The sequence below is a fragment of the Salmo trutta genome, chromosome 15, assembly GCF_901001165.1.
Source record: "Salmo trutta chromosome 15, fSalTru1.1, whole genome shotgun sequence".
Lineage (NCBI taxonomy): Eukaryota > Metazoa > Chordata > Actinopteri > Salmoniformes > Salmonidae > Salmo > Salmo trutta.
In genome coordinates this window covers 14,856,341-14,880,606 of record NC_042971.1, presented here as the reverse complement: position 1 = coordinate 14,880,606, position 24,266 = coordinate 14,856,341, and the positions used below count along the sequence as shown (strand labels likewise).

The window sequence follows — 24,266 nt, the reverse complement described above, 5'->3', positions numbered from 1 at the left end:
GCATAACTACAGCCTATTAGCAAGTTGGACATTTCCAAGCTTCTTAGTTCCGACTAGCACGTGAATGTGGCAATAGCACCGGGTATAAACAAGGCTTAAAACAGGTAAATGTAACAGGAAGAATACACTTCACAAGCTCCACAGGCTCTCTTACGGGCTTTAAATGTTTCCTGGCCTTTCATTCCATTTCATTTAGGCAAAAGAAACTGAGAAATTCTCTGCCTGTGTGGCAAATTGCCTTATTTGGAATTCACACAAGACTGGCGTAGGTTTATTAAGGCTTGTTCTCCTTGACGGTAAAGCAGAGTAGCATTAATCCAACCCCCCTATTTGAAGTGGTGACATTCTTCATCATGATTATCTTACTGGTTTTCACTACTTTTTAGCTTCACAACCAATAATTAAATTCACTTTCATAAAGTGAAGAAAGAGGAAACATCAGCTTCATATACAGTAAGCTCAAGAATCAAGTCATGCCACTGCTTTCATCTGAAACTGTCAGCTCTCAAATGAGTGTGCATGTGTGTTCACAGTGAAATTATGAGAATAGGACTCGACAGGAACAACTAGTACAGCGATTCACAATAAAGAAAAGACTAAGCACTCATTTTCATCAAGTATGCATTGTATGAAAAGTAAGAATTTATCTAAATGTGCACGAAGATGATTCACTACCTAGAGAATTTGCAAGGCTGTGATTACATACAGTAACTTGTATCGTCTATCCAGTGGGCTACACTTTAAAATACTGGGTATCCTATGAAGGTGAAAACCATGTACAGTACATGGTGTGTACTGTACCTTGTTTGGATCCATTCTCATTTTCTCGTTGTTGGCGACAGCTGCTTTCTCAGCCGCCCTCTTCTGGCGCTGGGGTCCCCTGCCGAAGAAGATGTAGTTGACCAAGGCGTACTCCAGCAGGGCCAGAAAAACGAAGACGAAGCAGCCCATCAGGTACATGTCAATGGCCTTGACATAAGGGATTTTAGGAAGGGTTTCCCGCAGGTGAGTGTTGATGGTGGTCATGGTCAGCACAGTGGTGATTCCTGGGAAAATAAACCACCTATCATCATCACAGATCATCACTGGAGACCAACAGTCCACCTCATTAGCAGAGGACTCCCACAGAGAGAGCTTCTCAAGCCTTGACCACAGATCTGAGGGATCAGATACATCAGGTTTGTTCTGCTTCTCATTTGAATGTGCTAGCAAGCAGACTGCTGTGACTGACAAGGAATCTCCTGTTGACTTTCACAACCATTTCTTTTTAATGATGACAGTAATAAGGTGGTCTTGGTGTTTTTCTACTTATATGGTGAAGCTAACTGATGTCATTCAATATGTTCTTTTTTCAACTCTTTTATGACAGGTTAATCTGCCTTTTTCTCCCGTATCGACTGCATGCAATCTGGAATTGACATATTCCAGCTCTGATTCTGGTCAATGACAAGTTGGTAGAAGCTGGGCATTGCATCCATACACAATTGCAATGCGCAAGCCATACCTCTGTTGTTAGTGCCAATAAATGACTGAAAGCAGGACAGAGTCAAATGGTTCCTGAGCAGACGTCTGATTTGGGTTGACCAACCCCCTGTCCAGCCGCCTCCATTATCAAGCATTACATCTGGTTTTCATTAAATCCCATACATGCCTCCCCTCTCGGATAAATAAATGCAGGTCAGTCTACAATCAAGGAGAGTGCTGCTCTTATCGAGGGAGCCAGCAATGTGGATGGGTGAGGGAGAATGGAGCTTTCTATATCCTATGTAGGCAGGCAGCACCACAGACCTCATGGGCCAGACTTATGCAATGAAGGTTGACAGTGAGAAATTATGACTTCCAAAATACAGGGAACAAAAAATGCAGAGGCATTCAAATCAGAGTGGAAAGAAATCACTTCAGTCATCCATCACTCTACTTTAGGAAGCATCTTGGTTGTTGTGTTCTGTAAGACTGCTGCATCATGCTTTTTCTCCAAACCGACTTTGCTATTTAGTGACTTTTTTCATGTTTCTCTTTAATTTTTTTGTACCAAAAATTCATACTATTATCAAATATGACCGCCAAGCACTTTTGGACATCGGATCAACAGTTACTAACCTCGATTTCGACTCTGACTCAGCTGTTCTTTTGTTCATACCGGACATTATTCCTTTGTTTCATGGGGTACCAAAATGCAGCAGACATACCGTAGATGCGGTAGATGGGCTGGCATCCTGGTTAGAGAAAATCAACCAGAAATCCCCTCTGTTTCATTGTCCAAATGTCCAGTCACGCGATAAAAAGAGCTTCATTCGAGAGTCTCCTATCAGAGAGACTTAAAAAGCTACAATAGTATATGCCTCACAGAAACTTGGATGGCCCAATCTATGAACACGGAACAGTGGTTTCTCCATGCAGCAGCACGGTCGGACAACAGCAGCCTCGGGCAAGTCCAAAAGGGGAGGGGTCTGCCTTTTCCTAACAAGAACTGGTGGCCTGCTTCCAGTGTGGATGCCTCAAGCTTTTTCTCATCTGACATAGAATACCTCATGGTACCAAGAGAGTTCTCATCCATTATTATCATGGCTGTCTACATCCCTCCACAAGACAATACCACTTTGGCACTCAAACTATGACTAATGAACAAACGAGAAAGCACACACACCAAGGCAGCGTTTCACTAATTCATACAAGGCCCTCCCTCACCCTCCCTTTGCCAAATCAGACCATGACTCTATCCTCCTGCTTCCTGTTTACAATCAAAAGCTCAAACAGGAAGTACCAGTGATGCACTGAATACAGAAGAGGTCTGATGAGGCAGATGCGAGGCTACAAGACTGTTTTGCTAGTACAGACTGGGATACGTTCTGGGATTCATCTGATAGCACTGAGGAGCTTACCACATCAATCACAGGCTTCATCAATAACTACATAGATGACGTTCCCCCACAGTGACTATACATGTACGAATGTATCCAAATCAAAAGCCATGGATTACAGAAAATATCCATTCTGGGCTAAAAGGCTGGAGCTACTGCTTACAAGGAATGGGACACGGACATGGATGCATACAAGAAAGCACGCTACGACCTCCAACGAGACATCAAACATGCAAAATGCCAATACAGGAGGAAGGTGAAATCCTATTGCACTGGCTCCAACTCTTGTCGAATGTGGCAGGGCTTGCAGACGATAACAGATTACAAAGTGAAACCCAGCCGTGAGATGCCCAGTGACCCAGAACTCCCAAACGAGCTAGTCCTGCCCCTGTTGTTCTGGATGACTATATGATCTTGCTCTCCAGGGCCAAAGTGAGTAAAACTTTTAAACAGGTTAACACTCACAAGGCCACTGGGCCAGACAAAATACTAGGACGCATTCTAAGAGCATGCACAGACCAGTTGGCAAGTGTCTTCACTGACATTTTCAATCCCTTTTTGTCCCAGTCTGTAACCCTAACATGTTTCAAGCTGACCACCATTGTCCTTGTTCCCAAGAACTCTGAGGTAACCTGCCTAAATTACTATTGCCCTGTAGTACTTTGAAAGGCTGGTCATGACTCACATCAACAGCATCATCCCAAACATGCTGGACCCACTCCATACCGCCCCAACAGACCCACAGATGATACAATCTCAATTGCACTTCATACTGCCCTCTGCCACCTGGACAAAAGGGGAAATAACTATGTGAGAATGCTGTTCACATACAGATCAGAATTCAACACAAAAGTCCCCTCCAAGCTCATCACCAAGCTCGGAACGCTGGGACTAAAAACCTCCCTCTGCAACTAGATCCTGGACTTCCTGACAGGCCGTCCCCATGTGGTAAAGGTAGGCAACACCTCCGCCAAGCTGACCCTCAACACGGGGGCCCCTCAGGCCTGGTGCTTAGTCCCCTCCTGTACTCCCGGTTCACCCATGACCTCGTGGCTTCGCACGACTCCAACACCATCATCAAGATTGAGGACGACATGACGGTGGTAGGCCTGATCACCAACTGCGATGAGACAGCCTACAGGGAGATCGGAGACTTGGCAGTGCTGTGTCAGGACAACAACCTTTCCCTCAACGTCAGTAAGACCAAGAAGTTGTTTGTGAACTACAGGAGAAAGGGGGGAGCGCACGCCCTCATCCACATTGACAGGGCTGTAGTGGAGCGGGTTGAGAGTTTCAAGTTTCTTGGCGTCCACATCACTAAGGACTTAAGATGGTCCAAACAGACCCGCACAGTTCTGAAGAGTGCTCGACAGCGACTCTTCATCCTTAGGAGGCTGAAAAGATTTAGCATGGGATCTCGAATCTTAAAAAAGTTCTAATGCTGCACAATCGAACCGGGCGGCAGGTAGCCTAGTGGTTAGAGCGTTGGACTAGTAACCGAAAGGTTGCAAGATCGAATACCCGAGCTGACAAGGTAAACATCTGTTGTTCTGCCCCTGAACAAGGCAGTTAACCCACTGTTCCTAGGCGGTCATTGAAAATAAGAAATTGTTCTTAACTTACTAGCCTAGTTAAATAAAGATAAAACAGAAGGTGGTGTGGACGGCCCAGTACATCACTGGGGCAGAGCTCCCTGCCATCCAGGACTTCTATATCAGGCAGTGTCAGAGGAAGGCCTGAAAAATGTGATACTGCCATCCAAGCAATAGACTGTTCACTTTGCTACCGTCCGGCAAACGGTACTGGAGAATCGGCTCTGACCAACAGGCTCAGAGAGCTTCTTCACCCAAGCCATAAGACTGCTAAATAGCCATAAGACTACTAAATTGTTAAGTAAATGGTTACCCGGTGTCATGTTGTACAAATGATTGGAGACAGGCACAGGAATACGTAATAGGGGGTTTTAATACTCCACCCAAAAATACAACATGCCATGAAAAGGCACGGGGACGAAGCCCATAAACAAAACAAGTATACAAAAACACAGGGAGCGAAAAAACAAAAGAGCGAGGTTAAACCTCTAATAAATACACGGGACGAGACCTGTAATAGCAAGTGCACAATAATACATGGGACGAGACCCGTAATAACGGGTACACAATACATGCAGCACGAAAGCAGAAACAACAAAGCATTGGTGCTCACAAGACCAATGGACATGGGAACAATAACCGACAAGTCAATGGTGACCAGAGGGCACATATACACAATTTCTAATCAGGGATATTGGAATCAGGTGTGTGTAATGAAACAGTTCAGTGACACCTAGAGGCCAGTGACGTAGACCTCCGGAACTGGTACACAGAATGAGCAGCAGTACCGGGGGAATCCGTGAAACCCGGTATCCATGACACACATCTGCATTGACCTTATCTATACACACTCACAAGACTATACAGTGGGGGAAAAAAGTATTTGATCCTCTGCTGATTTTGTACGTTTGCCCACTTACAAAGAAATGATCAGTCTATAATTTTAATGGTAGGTTTATATGAACAGTGAGAGACAGAATAACAACAAAAAAATCCAGAAAAACACATGTCAAAAATGTGATAAAATGATTTGCATTTTAATGAGGGAAATAAGTATTTGACCCCCTCTCAAATCAGAAAGATTTCTGGCAGTGGGCAAACTGATGGGACCCTCCTCTTTTTAAGAGGCCAGTGGGCAAACGTACAAAATCAGCAGGGGATCAAATACTTTTTCCCCCCACTGTATATACTCACACACACTACACTGACAGGCTCTCACAAAATCCACACACAATCACATACACTACAAAAGCACACACACACACTCATCATACGCTGCTGCAACTGTTCTTTATTGTTCCTTATTATTATCTATCCTGATGCCTAGTCACTTTACCCTGCCTTTATGTACATATTGTATCTACCTCAAATACCTCGTACCCTTGCACATTGATCTGGTACTGGTACTCCTTGTATATAGCTTAATTCTTGTATAGTTTATCCTCCTCTTGTGTTATTTGTATCTTTATTTATTTTTTCTGCATCGTGTCAAATTTGTATTAATCTTTCATGTGAACTCAAGAAAATATGTTTTGGCAATACAAGGTGCGAATATTAGAGATTCAAAACCATTATAGGTCTTAGTGAAAATAAACAGCGTACCATCCTGTTAGTATGTGTACAGTATTATAAGGCTCTTTTCTATCCATAGCTTTGAAGATCCTCTATTATAGCGCGATTGACAATTATAGGCAATGTTCCCGTGGTCGCGGAGACTGAATTCATGATAAATGCTGCATATGTCTGCTCATTCAGAAATTCCCGTAAACATTTTCCGCTGATCTTCAGCGATACATCCATGATTACGGATTGAATCCAGCCCTTATACTATGGATTCCCGCTAGCTTAACCATGCCTCAGACTTTTGCTTTGGTTAAGGTTGTTGTGAGCTTAGTCATTGCTCACATGACAAAATCCATGACACACAAGTCCCTACCTAAAGCCACTCTGGCAGCAGAGGCATCATAGTTGATCCAGAAGGAGACCCAGGAGAGGATTGTGATCAGGATAGAGGGCATGTAGGTCTGCAGGATGAAATAGCCGATGTTCCTCTTTAGCTTGAAGCTGAGGGAGAGTCGGGGGTAGGATCCTATACGGAGAGAGATAAACAAATAGACATTGTCAATGTAAGATGAGACAAGACATACATACATACATACAGGTGGTGGGTCTCCTGGGCTTGTTTGACCCTTGTTGTGTAAGACACTGATATTTCCCTCTGTCCTCTCATCCGGATCTGTTTCTATTGACTTTACTTTGCTTTATGCCTGACTCCTGAGGCTCTCTACATTATACAGCTAACAACCTATTCCTGACAAAGGCTGCTTGAATGGTCCCACTCCCTGTTGTCCTCTCCAATAGCACTGTTGGGGAAATACTCCGCAGAAAAAAATCCTGGTTCTGGCTTTAACTGTGTGGCATCAGCGTTCTCTTGCATTATCAGTTATGCCTATATCTATATGTATGTAGAGAGGGGTTCTTTGCCTGCCTAGGAAAGCCCTCTATTTTTGCTTATCTAAGCTTTATTTGAAATAAACCCAGTAGGCTGTTCTATGGTACTCTAGCATTACTTGAACATGCTTAAATTTTTGTGTCCTTGGGGATTGGGTTGTATTTTGATGATGTTGTGTTATTCTATTAAAATGGCAGGCGAGGGACCGTTAGAGCTTCATATCAAGAAGGATCCACGGTATAAGGAGCTGAGGAAAAGCTACACAGCAGGTGCAGGAGGAGTAGGAGAAGAAAGATGAATGTATTACATAGTGGGCATAAAAACGCCTCTGGCACACATCTCCAGTGAGTAGTTCACAGTTAGTTGCCGTGAGTTTAGTGTGCAGCGCATGGAAAATAGAGATGCAGGAAGGGTTTCCTCGAGGACTAATGAAATAGTGGGGTTGTTACGGTTACAGAGGGGAGGTGTTACAATCTTGTTAATAGAGCAACAAGGGAATTTTTCTGTCCTTATCACAACATAGGGGGTTGTATCGGATGAGTGCCAACCATTTCTGCCGATGTGTACTTCTCCATGTGACCTGATGGTCAGTCCTTACTAATCTCAGCATGCGGCTGTAGAAAATGGGAATCCCCCATCCTCAATGCCTAAGCAGTGCAGTAACAGCAAAGAAAGAAACATATGAGCTATAACTACTGTACATTCTCTATGCATCAGAAAACTTCGGGTTTACCAGTTAATGGGGACACATGAGCTCTGTAATTGTTTGACTCACTCTGCGTCATTGTATTGCTCCAATCCCAGACCCTCTATATACAATACCATTGTACTCCTGCCTGCATGACAAATTCATAAATACGAAAATGTAAGATTATGAATAAATCATTCCATCAAACCATTTATTTTTAAATAACACATGAGCATGCTCCGTTTCTGAGGGCAGGAGTGGCCCCCTTTCTGCCTGTGGGACTTGTGCCAGTTCGGCTGAAGCGGGAATGTCCCACATTCGTTCCGGCACGGAGTCTCCCATCCACCTCTCTCCCTGGACCCACCATCACTCCTCCCCCTTCACAGAAGCCTCACTCTCTTCCCACATCCCCCTACAGTGAGGGAAAAAAGTATTTGATCCCCTGCTGATTTTGTACGTTTGCCCACTGACAAAGAAATGATCAGTCTATAATTTTAATGGCAGGTTTATTTGAACAGTGAGAGACAGAATAACAACAATAAAATCCAGAAAAACGCATGTCAAAACTGTTATAAATTAATTTGCATTTTCATGAAATAAGTATTTGACCCCCTCTCAATCAGAAAGATTTCTGGCTCCCAGGTGTCTTTTATACAGGTAACGAGCTGAGATTAGGAGCACACTCTTAAATGGAGTGCTCCTAATCTCACTTTGTTACCTGTATAAAAGACACCTGTCCACAGAAGCAATCAATCAATCAGATTCCAAACTCTCCACCATGGCCAAGACCAAAGAGCTCTCCAAGGATGTCAGGGACAAGATTGTAGACCTACACAAGGCTGGAATGGGCTACAAGACCATCGCCAAGCAGCTTGGTGAGAAGGTGACAACAGTTGGTACGATTATTCGCAAATGGAAGAAACACAAAAGAACTGTCAATCTCCCTCAGCCTGGGGCTCCATGCAAGATCTCACCTTGTGGAGTTGCAATGATCAGCCCAGAACTACACGGGAGGATCTTGTCAATGATCTCAAGGCAGCTGGGACCATAGTCACCAAGAAAACAATTGGTAACACACTACGCCGTGAAGGACTGAAATCCTGCAGTGCACACAAGGTCCCCTGCTCAAGAAAGCACATATACATGCCCGTCTGAAGTTTGCCAATGAACATCTGAATGATTCAGAGGACAACTGGGTGAAAGTGTTGTGGTCAGATGAGACAAAAATGGAGCTCTTTGGTATCAACTCAACTCGCCGTGTTTGGAGGAGAAGGAATGCTGCCTATGACCCCAAGAACACCATCCCCACCGTCAAACATGGAGGTGGAAACATTATGCTTTGGGGGTGTTTTTCTGCTAAGGGGACAGGACAACTTCACCGCATCAAAGGGACGATGGACGGGGCCATGTACCATCAAATCTTGGGTGAGAACCTCCTCCTCTTAGCCAGGGCATTGAAAATGGGTCATGTAAGGGTATTCCAGCACGACAATGACCCAAAACACACGGCCAAGGCAACAAAGGAGTGGCTCAAGAAGAAGCACATTAAGGTCCTGGAGTGGCCTAGCCAGTCTCCAGACCTTAATCCCAAAGAAAATCTGTGGAGGGAGCTGAAGGTTCGAGTTGCCAAACGTCAGCCTCAAAACCTTAATGACTTGGAGAAGATCTGCAAAGAGGAGTGGGACAAAATCCCTCCTGAGGTGTGTGCAAACCTGGTGGCCAACTACAAGAAACGTCTGACCTCTGTGATTGCCAACAAGGGTTTTGCCACCAAGTACTAAGTCATGTTTTGCAGAGGGGTCAAATACTTATTTCCCTCATTAAAATGCAAATCAACTTATAACATTTTTGACATGTGTTTTTCTGGATTTTTTTGTTGTTATTCTGTCTCTCACTGTTCAAATAAATCTACCATTAAAATTATAGACTGATCATTTCTTTATCAGTGTGCAAACGTTCAAAATCAGCAGGGGATCAAATACTTTTTTCCCTCACTGTATATGCTAAATGACCTGGAAATAGAATGCATGTGCCAGGCTGTCAGAGAAGATCCAATGTCAAAGCTATGTGCAATCAGGGGAGATCTGAACCTCTAACTGACCTATAAAGGGATGCACTTTACCAGCTGACCCATTGCCACCCCACACACTTCCCCATGTTCCTTGCACTGCACAGCGGGGGGCAATGGACTGGCCTGTGGCATTACGGGAAACCAGCTAGACTGATGTAACATGGCATTTTCTGGAAATGCTAAGTGCTCTTACTCAGAATCAGGCCAGAGATAACGTTGTGAGAGGAGCAGTTTTTTCTATCTGCAGTCCTTTGTATCTGTACCTAGCTATGGTGATAAGTTAATGAGAGAAACTTCATTTAGGGGCATTTGGGGCATAACACATCACCTGTAGAGAAGACAACATTCTTGGAGATGAGTTTGTGGTCCACAATGGAGAACTGGGGGAGTTCTATTCTCTCCACCCCCGTCACAGCGTTGTCACCTCCTCGCCAGTAGAACTCTATGTCATCAGTGGTGTACCCATCTGAGGAAGGGAGCGAGACAGGGCATTTGATGAAGAACAAATGAGGAAACTGCAAGTCAGAAATGTAATTAATGTGTATGTGTTTCGAAGGATTATTAATTCAACATTAACACTTGTAGGCACACAATCATCAATTAGGCATACAAATAATGTGTTGACTGAATCATCACCATTGTAAATACTGTGGTGTAAACCTAATATGTCTACCACTTGGATCGATACTAATACACTCCCCTATGTATTTATTTGGACAGTGAAGATAAAACATTTAATTTGGTTCTATATTCTAGTATTTGGGGTTTAAGAACACATTTTTTATATGAGGCGACGGTACAGAATGTCATCTTTTATTTGAGGGTATTTTCATACATATCTGTTTTACCGTTTAGAAATGAAAGTACTTTACTGTATGTATCTCATACCCCCATTTGAAGGTGTCATAAGTATTTGGCCAAATTCACTTATAGAGTATTACATTTAGTCAAATGTTTACTATTTGGTCCCATATTCCTAGCACGCAATGATTACATCAAGCGTGTGACTACAAACTTGTTGGATGCATTTGCAGTTCACTTTGGTTGTGTTTCAGATTATGTTGTGCCCAATAGAAACTAATGGTAAGTCATGTGTCAGTGTCATTTTGGAGTCACTTTTATTGTAAATAAGAATAGAATATGTTTCTGAACACTTCTACATAAATGTGGATGCTACCATGATTATGGATAATAAATATCATATCCCCAAAAATGCTAACCTCCCCTGTTATCGGTAATGGTGATCTTTGTGAATATGTAACTTTCTCACTCATTGTTAGTCATGATTAATTTATGATTATCTGTAATCATGGTAACCATTCACATTAATGTAGAAGTATTCAGAAACATATTGTGTCTACAAACACAAGTTTGTAGAGTCACAAGCTTGATGTAGCCATTAAGTACTAGGAATATAGGGACCAAATACTAAACTTTTGACTCAATTTAATAAACTATAATTGAATTTGTCTAAATACTTATGAGACATTCAAATAGGCGGACTAGATATATAAAGTGCATTCCTTTCTATGAAAATACTCTCAAATGAAAAGCTACGTTCGGTACTATCGCCTCATAATTATGAAACATTTGATCTGAAATCCAAAATGCTGGAGTATAGAGACAAATAAAAAAAATGTAGCTTCACTATCCACATAAATATGTAGGGGAGTGTACACTATAAATCAAAAGTATTTGGATTCCCCTTGGAATTAGTGGATTTGGATATTTCAGCAACACCCGTTGCTGACAGGCGTAGAAAATTGAGCATGCAGTCATGCAATCTCCATAGACAAATATTGGCAGTAGAACGGCCTAACTGAAGACCTCAGTGACTTTCAACGTGGCACTGTCACAGGATGCCACCTTTCCAACAAGTCAGTTAGAGCGGCCCCGGTTAGCTGTAAGTGCTGTTATTGTGAAGTGGAAATGGCTCAGCCGCAAAGTGGTAGGCCACACAAGCTCACAGAACGGGACCACCGAGTGCTGAAGCACATAACAAAAAAAAATCTGTCCTAGGTTGCAACACTCACTACCGACTTCCAAACTGCCTCTAGAAGCAATGTCAGCACAATAACTGTTTCTTTGTGAGCTTCATGAAATGGGTCTCCATGGCCGAACAGCCGCACACAAGCCAAAGATCACCCTGCGCAATGCCAAAAGTTGGCTGGAGTGGATTAAAGCTCGCCGCCATTGCACTCTGCAGCAATCTCTCTGGAGTGATGAATCATGCTTCACCATCTGGCAGTCCGACAGATGAATCTAGGTTTGGTGGATGCCAGGAGAATGCTTCCTGCCCCAATGCATAGTGCCAACTGTAAAGTTTGGTAGAGGAGAAATAATTTGTTCCAGTGAAGAGAAATCTTAACACTACAGCATAAAATGACATTCTAGATAATTCTGTGCTTCTGACTTTGTGGCATCAGTTTGGGGAAGGCCCTCTCCTGTTTCCGCATGACAATGCCCCCGTGCACAAAGCGAGGTCCATACAGAAATGGTTTGTCGAGAATGATGTGGAAGAACTTGATTGGCCTGCACAGAGCCCTGACCGCAACACCCCCGAACACCTTTGGGATGACTTGGAACACTGGTTGCAAGCCAGGCCTAATCACCCGACATCAGTGTCCGACCTCACTAAGGCACCCAACATCTAGTGGAAAGCCTTCCTAGAAGCGTGGAGGCTGTTATAGCAGCAAAGGGGGACCAACTCCATATTAATGCCCATGATTTTGGAATGAGATGTCCGAGCAGGTGTCCAGTAGGGCTGTGGCGGTCATGAAATCTTGTCAGCCGTTGATTGTCAAGCAAATAACTGCCGATCTCACGGTAATTGACCATTAATTAACATAAACTGGCTTCCACGCATAGCCTACAAGCCACTGACCCAGACCTTTGGAACATTTACATTTTAAAAAGTCTACATGTAGACTACAGTCTACATTAATATAGCCTACATTATCACAATAAATTCATTATTTATTTTAGACAGGTCTAAAGAAACATGATATGAAGAAAATAGTCTATTTCAGAAGAACGGAATAGCATACTCTGAGTTGTCCTTATGTTAGGCCTTGATCTGCCTATGCAGTGGGCTTTACTAGTTCATTTAGCAGACAAGATTTGCTTAGAATTCCATGCCATTATTTTATAGTATGAAGAATACAGTTGAACATGGCTGAATAAAATAGAAAGGATGTTTTCTCTAAACGATTTCAGTTGGAGTATGTGCACATGCGCCTACTCTGTGTTGAGTGGTTAACGAAGAAACCTTTCCTCCTATATTCTTAATTTAGAGTTAATTATGCAACTTTAGTTATGATACAAACAGTGGGCTGTGTGTTTAGATTTTTTATACATTCTAAGGCTGCATGATGCAACTGTAATGATGATTTGAAAAAAGTTGCATGAAAGGCATGAGCTCTGCTTTGTTTCTTGCACAGACTGTACACACTTCATCAGTCTCTCATTCACAATTTGACAAGCACTTGACAATGCCTTGAATTTCCCTGCGGCATCCCCATAGTGTGGCCGTAATGCCCCCTAAAGAAATACTTGCATTTTGTGGCCATTGGCCGTTGTGCCCTTGGGCTGAATATAATAATTATAATTCCCTACTCCCAGCTGTGTGTTCCGAAGCACCTCTCACTCACATGGCTCTCTTAGATATCTCAATTCTTATTAGTCAATGCCCGTTACATGTTTGGGTTCTTTTCACAGGCATCTATCTCAGCTCCGAAGAAGGCTACAAGTGAAGACAGACACATCGGGGACACAACTATGCATCCTCTTATCGAACTCCGAGGCGCATATTGAAGATGTTATAAGAACTGTCATCATTTCCTTTTCATCAACCAACAAGATGAGTTGGCCTAACAAACAGCAAAAGCACTAGCCTATGTCAATTTACTATCTCCCATATTACAAAATTCTACTGGTCAACTTGTCCTTCTGTACAAGAAAGAAATATTCCAAACATAGTCTGGGTCAGCTGTGGGATGCAATAGATCCCAAATTAATACAACCACTCGCATCAAAAAAACATTTAAAAGCAATGATGCAGATGCAACAGAACGTTTAGCTTAAAATGTTGATATTGTAAAGCGGATTAACGTGCTTCATTTTAAGAAGTTATTTGCCACTTTAGTTGTGATACAATCCTTATCAAAACATATAGGCCTATGGGCTAGGCTACATGAGGTGTGGAACTATAATTCGAAAAAGTCTTGCCTAACTGCACAAAAGCTGGGCATCATTCACAGTGATAGACTAATATTGTCGATTTAATCTTCATTACATATTCTAAATAATATATGTGTGAAATTAGTTTTGATTTAGAATGGCCCATTATCATGCACCTGTCTCGGAACAGCTGAAGGGGGAAAAAAATAGATGTAATCCAGGGGCGCAACTTTAGTTTTAGAAGTGGGGAGGAAATATATATTTTTTTATCCAGTCGGATAAACACTCCAAACAGCCTAATAGACAGCTCGGAGGCGTCCGTATGGTCCTAAAGCACACCGTTGCCTCATGTTGTATCACATTCCAATTATAAAACTGGGGGGGACAAAAATGCAATTTCAGAATGTGGGGGGGGACATGTCCCACCCCGTCCCCAGTGAAAGTTACGCCCCTGATGTAATCTATGTACTTAAATGGCAAATGGAGGACACTTATCCCGTGGTTAATTTGCCATCTAGGTAGTCTATACTCCTGCTGTAAAACGAAGCAATGTGCTTGATATTAGGAAAGTTCAGAAATAAATATAGTAGGCCTAGCCTATAGAAAGCTGATGGGACCCTCCTCTTTTTAAGAGGCCATCAAAACTCTGTTTTCTCACGCAATTGCATAGCCTACTGAAATGTTGTTCAACAATAGCTCATGGGCTCTCATGAAGTGTTTGATTAGATTTTCAAATACATTTGCATTGATGTCAGAATGATTAGAGGGACAACAGAGTGCTGAGTACCAGGCAGTCAGCAAGTTTGGTAGACTACTAATGACCAGCAGCAGCATCAGAGCTTGGAGAAGCCTAGTTACCATGACTAAACGGTCATGTGAAATTTGACTGCGGTCATGACTTGTGATGTGGCGGTAATACGATCACCATAACAGCCCTAGTGTCCATATACTTTTGGTCACGTTGTGTACTGTATATCACAATAGAGAATCTGTTCAAATAAAACAACCAGAATACATAGTCAACTTACTACTACTGACCACAATGAGAAATAAAGAAATAGAACAGAGGATAAATACTCACATAAAACAATGTTGTTTTGTCTGCCTTAGTGCTCGCACAACTGAAACTAGTACAGAAACGAGCATCCAGCCAGTGCACTCCCGGCTATAAATGATTAAGCAACATCTTACAGAATCCCGGTGAAAAAAGTGATTTTCCATCAAACCATGAAACTGGGCCTTGCATAATCCACTGCCTGCCAGCCAGGGCCAAAGCAGCTGTCAAGTCGGCTGAATCCAGGGCACTGTCTGTGCACGCATTGTAACAGAGAGGCAAGAGACAGGGTTAGTGATAGAGGGTTCTGCACCACTCGAAAACACAAAACAAATTCAGGGTAGTGAAATAAATCGTTGTTTTTCTCTTTTCTCTCTTAGATTTACGTCAAAAGCATTTCCTCCTCATATCGTCTGGTTATCAAAATGTGTGTCTGTGTGTGTATTTGTGTGACTGTGTGTCTGTGAGCCTGAAATATCACATTTACATAAGTATTCCGTACTTTGTTGAAACACCTTTGGCGATTACAGCCCCGAGTCTTCTTGGGTATGACGCTACAAGCTTGGCACACCTGTATTTGAAAAGTTTCTACCATTCCTCTCTGTACATCCTCTCAAGCTCCGTCAGGCTGAATGGAGAGCGTTGCTGCACAGCTATTTTCAGGTATCTCCAGAAATGTTTGATCGGCTTCAAGTCCGGCTCTGGCTGGGCAACTCAAGGACATTCAGAGACTTGTCCCGAAGCCACTCCTGCTTTGTCTTGGCTGTGTGCTGTGTCCTGTTGAAAGGCGAACCTTTGCCCCAGTCTGATGTCCTGAGCGCTCTGGAACAGTTTTTCATCAAGGATCTCTATGTACTGCTCCGTTCATCTTTGCCTCAATCCTGACTAGTCTCCCAGTCCATGCCACTGAAAACCATCACCACAGCATGATGCTGCCACCACCATGCTTCACCTTAGGGATGGTGCCAAGTTTCCTCCAGACGTGACGCTTAGCATTCAGGCCAAAAAGCTCAGTCTTGGTTTCATCAGACCAGAGAATCTTGTTTCTGAGAGTCTTTAGGTGCATTTTGGCAAACTCCAAGTGGGCTGTCATATGCCTTTTACTGAGGAGTGTCTTCCATCCGAACACTCTACCATAAAGGCCCTATTGGTGGAGTGCTGCAGAGACAGTTGTCCTTCTGAAAGACTCTCCCATCTCCACAGAGGAACTCTAGAGCTCTGTCAGAGTGACCATCGGGTTCTTGGTCACCTTCTCTGACCAAGGCCCTGCTCCCCCCGATTGCTCAGGTTCTGCCTTTCCAAATCATGTCAAATCAATTAAATTTAGCACAGGGTGACTCCAATCAACTTGTAGAAACATCTCAAGGATGATCAATGGAAACAGGATGCACCTGAGCTCAATTTTGAGTCTCATAGCAAAGGGTCTGAATACTAATACATGTGAAAAATTTCTAAAAACCTATTTACAATTTCTCATTATGGGGTATTGTGTGTAGATTGCAGAGGATTTTTAATTTATTTAATCGATTTTAGAATAAGTCTGTAATGAAACAAAATGTGGACAAAATCAAGGGGTCTAAATACAGTTGAAGTCGGAAGTTTACATAAACTGATTTGAAATGTATTTGGCGAAGGTGTTTCACAAGTCCTGATATTTAATCCTAGTAAACATTCCCTGTCTTAGGTCAGTTAGGATCACCACTTTATTTTAAGAATGTGAAATGTCAGAATAATAGTCGAGAGAATGATTTAGTTCAGCTTTTTTTTCTTTCATCTCATTCCCAGTGGGTCAGAAGTTTACATGCATTGCCTTTAAATTGTTTAACTTGGGTCAAACGTATCAGGTAGCCTTCCACAAGCTTCCCACAATAAGTTGGGTGAATTTTGGCCCATTCCTCCTGACAGAGCTGGTGTAACTGAGTCAGGTGTTTAGGCCTCCTTGCTCACACAAGCTTTTTCAGTTCTGCCCACAAATGTTCTATAGGATGGAGGTCAGGGCTTTGTGATGGCCACTCCAATACCTTGACTTTGTTTTCCTTAAACCATTTTTCCACAACTTTGGAAGTATAATTGGGGTCATTGTCCATTTGGAAGACCCATTTGTGACCAAGCTTTAACTTCCTGACTGATGTCTTGAGATGTTGCTTCAATATATCCACATAATTTCCTACCTCATGATTCCATCTATTTTATGAAGTGCACCAGTCCCTCCTGCAGCAAAGCACCCCCACAACATGATGCTGCCACCCCCGTGCTTCACGGTTGGGATGGTGTTCTTCGGCTTGCAAGCCTCCCCCTTTTTCCTCCAAACATAACGATGGTTATTATGGCCAAACAGTTCTATTTTTGTTTCATCACACCAGAGGACATTTCTCCAAAAGTACAATCTTTGTCCCCCTGTGCAGTTGCAAACCATAGTCTGGCTTTTTTATGGTGGTTTTGGAGCAGTAGCTTCTTCCTTGCTGAGCGGCCTTCAGGTTATGTCGATATAGGACTCGTTTTACTGTGGATATAGATACTTTATACCTGTTTCCTTCAGCATCTTCACAAGGTAATTTGCTGTTGTTCTGGGATTCATTTGCACTTTTCGCACCAAAGTATGTTCATCTCTAGGAGACAGAATGCATCTCCTTCCTGAGCAGTATGACGGCTGCGTGGTCCCATGGTGTTTATACTTGCGTACTATTGTTTGTACAGCTGAACATGGTACCTTCAGGCGTTTGGAAATTGCTCCCAGGGATGAACAAGACTTGTGGAGGTCTACAAATGTTTTTCTGAGGTCTTTGCTTGACATCATGGGAAAATTAAAATAAATCAGCCACTGAGTTTGAAGGAAGGCCTTGAAATACAACATTTTTACATTTTAGTCATTTAGCAGATGCTCTTATCCAGAGCAAGTTACAGTACTGAATGCATACATTTCATTTCGTGCATTTTTTTTTTTGTACTGGCCCCCCATGGGAATCGAACCCACAACCCTGGCGTTGCACACACCATGCTCGACCAACTGAGCCACAGGGAAGACCAACCACAGGTACACCTCCACTTGACTCAAATGATGTCAATTACCCTATCAGAAGCTTCTAAAGCCATGACATCATTTTCTGGAATTTTCCAAGCTGTTTAAAGGCACAATCAACTTAGTGTATGTAAACTTCTGACCCACTGGAATTGTGATACAGTGAATTATAAGTGAGATAATCTGTCTGTAAACAATTGTTGGAAAAATTACTTGTGTCATGCACAAAGTAGATGTCCTAACTGACTTGCCAAAACTATAGTTTGTTAACAAGAAATTTGTAGAGTGGTTAAAAAACAAGTTTTAATGACTCGAACCTAAGTGTATGTAAACTTCTGACTTCAACTGTACTTTCTGAAGGCACGATACATGTATATATAAGTGTGAGAGTGTGGTGTGAGCAAGCGGGTAGACCGCTGGGCTGATCTATGACAGGATTATTCAGGAACTCTCCGACTGCCTCATTGATTAGTCCCATGCAGGCATTCCCTCTCTCTTCCTCCTCTCTCCTCTCCTCCTTCAGCTTTCTCCTCATAATTACTACTGGTGACCTATTTAGATGCTATAAATAATTAAGTCACTCAGAAACTGGTTTTACCATATTATGTTCAGAATGTGTTCTAATTTCTGGATCATCCTGTACAATTTTTTTTATTGGTGCTCATATCCCACAATGTGTGAGCTTTAAAAGAGCAGATTACTACACAATGGTATGTGTTTAATTGGAAACATGTGGGATAGGCTATTTCCAAAAGGCTGTTAAGAGCTATTTGCTTTTAGGATATCATATTTAGTTAATAAAGCATACAGCATATTAGTACGTGAAGTTTGCAATAACCAATACGTTATTATCATAGAGCATACACGATAAACATAATTTCATCCCTTGCTATAGAGATGTCTAGATCTGGCCGTTGCTTGGTTGGTTGAGCTTATCTGATCCACTTAACTCCATTGTTTCAATGTCATTGAGCCTGACTTTGCTAATTATATTTAGCCTCTATTTTCTGTTACATCACTGTATTTTGCTTGGATGGATCCCAATGCAGAATCGGTGGTGCACAATAACTGAAGGGAGGAAATGGGGGAGAGAGGAGAGGGGGAGAGGAGAAAACTCCCTGCCTTTCCACATAGGCTCGGAATTCCTTGTGCAGTGGAATGCTCCAGACCCGATCCAAGAATTAAACCATGTCCTTGGTTGAAATAAATAAAATTCCCTCTTGATAACATAGTTGGTGTCACGTCCTGACCAGTAAAAGGGGTTGTTTGTTATTGTAGTGTGGTCAGGGCGTGGCAGGGGGTGTTTGTTTAGTGTGTTTCGGGGTTTTAGTTTATGTTCTGTTTCTATTTCTATGTGGGTTTTCTAGTTTTTCTATATCTATGTTAGTTTTGGGAACGACCTCCAATTAGAGACAGCTGGCTGTTGTTGCTTCTAATTGGAGGCCATATTTAAGTGGGTTTATTTTCTCTTGTGTTTGTGGGTGGTTGTTTCCGTGTATAGTCTGAGCACCTTACAGGACTGTTTTCGGCGTTTGTGTTGTGTAAGTGTTTTGTTTGGTTTTTCTTCAATAAAAGGAAGATGAGCATTCACATACCTGCTGCGTTTTGGTCTACATACAACAACACTTGTGACAGTTGGAGATATAATAATAATACTGCGTTTCCCTAGTAGATTGGTCAGGGCGTGACAGGGAGGTGTTTTGTCTATGTGTTTTGGGTTTTCTGTTTTCTATGTGGGTTGTCTAGAGTTTCATTCTATGTTGTCATTTTCTATGTTGTGGCCAGGTATGGTTTCCAATCAGAGGCAGCTGTCTATCGTTGTCTCAGATTGGAAGCCATACTTAGGCAGCCTGTTTTTCATGGGGTTTTGTGGGTGGTTGTTTCCGTTTAGTCTAGTGTACCTGACGGGACTGTTCTCGGTCGTTTGTTGTTTTGTTGTTGAAAGTGTCTTGGTCTCCATTCAACGACCCCTATGACAGGAGAGCTGTTTAAAATCCATCATGGGTTCAACATTACTTTAAATGGTTAAATAATACTTTGTGTTTTGCTCTTGTAGCGGAATATATCATATTTTGCATCATCTGCAGTGTGGTTAGGGTATCACGTGGACAGTGTGTTTTTAAGTTTTCATATTGTTTTATGACATTTATTTAGTCCATACAATTTATGTGACTTGTTAACTTCAATGGGCTAGGTGGGATGTTAGCCTCCCACTTTATTCAACAGCCAGTGGAATCTCGTGGTGCGAAATACAAATACCTCAAAAATGCAATAATTTCAATATTTCAAACATATGACTATTTTACACCATTTGAAAGACTCTCATTAATCTTACCACATTGTCCGATTTCAAAAAGGCTTTACAGCGAAAGCAAAACATTAGATTATGTTAGGAGAGTACATAGACACAAATAACCACACAGCCATTTTTCAAGCAAGCATATATGTCACAAAAACCCAAAACACAGCTAAATGCAGCACTAACATTTGATCTTCATCAGATGGCACTCCTAGGACATTATGTTTTACAATACATGCATGTTTTATTCAATCAAGTTCATATTTATATCAAAAAACTGAATTTTACATTAGCATGTGATGTTCAGAACTAGCATTCCCACCGAAAAGGTCCGGTGAATTTACTAAATTACTCATGATAAACGTTGACAAAAAACATAACAATTATTTTAAGAATTATAGATACAGAACTCCTTTATGCAATCGTTACGTCAGACTTTAAAATAGCTTTTCGGCGAAAGCACATTTTGCAATATTCTGAGTACATAGCTCAGCCATCACGGCTAGCTAATTTGACACCCGCCAAGTTCAGGGCAACCTAAACTCAGAATTACTATTAGAAAAATTGGATTACCTTTGCAGTTCTTTGTCAGAATGCACTCCCAGGACTGCTACTTCTACAACAAATGTTGTTTTTGTTCCAAATAATCAATAGTTATGTGCAAATACCCCCGTTTTGTTCGTGCGTTCAGGTCACTATCCAAAGGGTAACACGCGAGCGCATTTCGAGACAAAAAATGTCAAAATGTTCCTTTACCGTACTTAGAAGCATGTCAAACGCTGTTTAAAATACATTTTTATGGTATTTTTCTCGTAAAATAGCGATAATATTCCAACCGGACAATGCTGTATTCATTCAAAAAGGAAGAGAAAAAATGGCGAGGTCTCATGAACGCGCATTTCCTATCTCTTAGCCACCAGGCAGTCCACTGACAAACTGTGCTCCTGTTATCTGCCCGGAGACAGGAGACGCGTCAATCCGCTTTCTGAACGCTTTAGAGAACCAATGGAAGCCTTAGAAAGTGCTACATAACCCCACGGGCACTGTAGTTTCGATAGAGAAGCAAAGGGAGAACTACAAATTCGCAAACAGGCCACTTCCTGCATGGAATTTTCTCAGGTTTTTGCCTGCCATATGAGTTCTGTCATACTCACAGACACCATTCAAACAGTTTTAGAAACTGCAGAGTGTTTTCTATCCAAATGTACTAATAATATGCATATTCTCATTTCTGGGAAAGAGTAGTAACCAGTTTAAATCGGGTACGTTTTTTATCCGGCCGTGAAAATACTGCCCCCTAGCCCAGACAGGTTAAGGACATTTTTACTCCTGAACATATTTAGGCTTGCCATAACAAAGGGGTTGAATACTTATTGCCTCAAGACATTTCATTTTTTTAAATTTTTATTAGCTTGCTAAAATGTTAAAAAAACAACATCATTCCACTTTGTCTCCACAATCAATTTCTAATTCAGGCTGTAACACAACATAATGTAGAAAAAGTCAAGGGGTGTATATACTTTATGAAGAGCACTGTATATAATACTTTTATAAGTCAGAAAATGTATCTAGTACCTGCTGATTGCCCCTTTAACTGGAGAGAGCACAGGAAAAGCAGAGTCAAAATCCAAAACAGCTGATGCATATTCCCCCTACATGTGCTTGGGAGGTTCTTCTTAAACATGACTAAAATGTATGTTTGATACCGTTGGTTCAAAGCTACTTTAATCTTATTCCTGGTGTCCAATTAAAAGCTTGGCTCTAAAGTCTGGCAGTGTGCAGTGAGCTATCTATCTTCAGCTCAGCAGGTTGGCAAACGTGCAGGAGCGGCAAAAGGAACATCTAAGGCATGAAATAAACTCCAGTGTACAAACTGTTCAGACCCCAGAGGACATTTGTGGTTTCTGAAAGAGGATATCATAGCAGTGCTGCTCTATACGTTGTGCACCGCTGGTGCAGAAAATGTAACTATTATTTGGTGGAACATTGAGATGATCATTTCATAATTTCACACTGACAACAGCGTAAAACCACCCCAATAATGTGGCATCTCAACTTTTGCCAAGACATCTTAGAAAGAAAAACAGCATGTAGGTGGAGAGATAAGGCTGGTATGTGGGTCTACTTGTGGCATTATGCACTCGAACACAATATATGTTCTCCAAAATGGTACACAGGTGCAATTTAATCTCTCTTTCTCTCAAAGTAGGTCATTTCAATGCTTCGAAGTTGTCAGAGAAAAAAGCAATGTACTCAAGGTTGTCTGGACAATGATTACATAATGATATTCATAGACTTATTTTAGAAAAAGGTGTTCAGAAAGAAGCAAGATGTAATCTAATCCACTGCACCTACATGTGGCACTGGCAGCTCAATTTAAACAGTGTAGTAGTCCATACAGTATGCTTTATTAACAAAGCTCTGTGTATGTACTAAACTATGCAACTACTATAACATGCCTATATGACTGCAGGAGTTTGACATTGTTCAACAGGACCGGCTTTAGCCTTCTGGGGGCCCTAAGCAAGATTGTTTTGTTTTTTTTACTCTCTTGCACTGGCTCTCTGCACACTCACTGGACTCTACCCGCACACTCCAGCACAAACTCACACTACATACGCTCACACACAAAAAAAAACATACACACACATGCATATTGATGCAACACACACACACACACACACACACACACTCTGCCAAATTAGACACTCTAATGTACTTGTCCTCTTGCTCAGTTGTGCACCGGGGCCTCCCACTCCTTTCAGAAAAAAAGTTATTTGTTTCTGGCCATTTTGAGCCTGTAATCGAACCCACAAATGTGGATGCTCCAGATACTCAACTAGTCTAAAGAAGGCCAGTTTTATTGATTCTTTAATCAGTACAACAGTTTTCAGCTGTGCTAACATAATTGCAAAAGTGTTTTCTAATGATCAATTAGCCTTTTAAAATGCTAAACTTGAACTAGCTAACACAACGTGCCATTGGAACACAGGAGTGATGGTTACTGATAATGGGCCTCTGTACGCCTATGTAGATATTCCATAAAAATATACCGTTTCCAGGTACAATAGTCATTTACAACATGAACGAAGTCTACACTGTATTTATGATCAATTTTATTTTATTTTAATGGACAAAAAATGTGCTTTTCTTTCAAAAACAAGGACATTTCTAAGTGACCACAAACTTTTGAACGGTAGTGTACATTTTGGGAGGGGGTTGGAGGCCACCTAGTGGCCTGGGGCCCTAAGCGACCGCTTAAGTTGTTTGTGCCTGGAGCTGGCCATGTTGTTGAATAATACAGCCCACAGTTATCGCTTCCCAGATATATGTTATGAGGACTACTGCACTTGCTACAGCCCAGAGTTACATACATTAAAAAAATTTAATTTCACCTTTATTGAACCAGGTAGGCAAGTTGAGAACAAGTTCTCATTTACAATTGCGACCTGGCCAAGATAAAGCAAGCAGTTTGACACATACAACAACACAGAGTCACACATGGAGTAAAACAAACATACAGTCAATATACAAAGTGAGCAAATGAGGTGAGATAAGGGAGGTAAAGGCAAAAAAGGCCATGGTGGCGAAGTAAATACGATATAGCAAGTAAAACACTGGAATGGTAGATTTGCAGTGGAAGATAGTGCAAAGTAGAAATAATGGGGTGCAAAGGAGCAAAATAAATAAATAAATACAGTAGGGGAAGAGGTAGTTGTTTGGCCTAAATTATAGATGGGCTATGTACAGGTGCAGTAATCTGTGAGCTGCTCTGACAGCTGGTGCTTAAAGCTAGTGAGGGAGATAAGTATTTCCAGTTTTAGAGATTTTTGTAGTTCGTTCCAATCATTGGCAGCAGAGAACTGGAAGGAGAGACGGCCGAAGGAGGAATTGGATTTGGGGGTGACCAGAGAGATATACCTGCTGGAGCGCGTGCTACAGGTGGGTGCTGCTATGGTGACTAGCGAGCTGAGATAAGGGGGAACTTTACCTAGCAGGGTCTTGTAGATGACCTGGAGCCAGTGGGTTTGGCGACGAGTATAAAGCAAGG

The 24,266-nt window shown here is 41.9% G+C and overlaps 1 protein-coding gene across 1 annotated transcript in view; it reads right to left on the bottom strand.

The window, feature by feature from the left end:
- Positions 1 to 24,266, bottom strand: part of gabrb2b (gamma-aminobutyric acid type A receptor subunit beta2b) — a 92,463-nt gene that overhangs the window by 6,931 nt on the left and 61,266 nt on the right. Inside the window, exons 6-8 of the mRNA XM_029690495.1 lie at positions 9,993 to 10,130; positions 6,390 to 6,542; positions 802 to 1,046 (exon numbers count right to left, since the gene is read on the bottom strand). Of these exons, the coding sequence (XP_029546355.1) occupies positions 802 to 1,046; positions 6,390 to 6,542; positions 9,993 to 10,130 (536 nt within the window). The remainder of the gene's footprint in view (positions 1 to 801; positions 1,047 to 6,389; positions 6,543 to 9,992; positions 10,131 to 24,266) is intronic.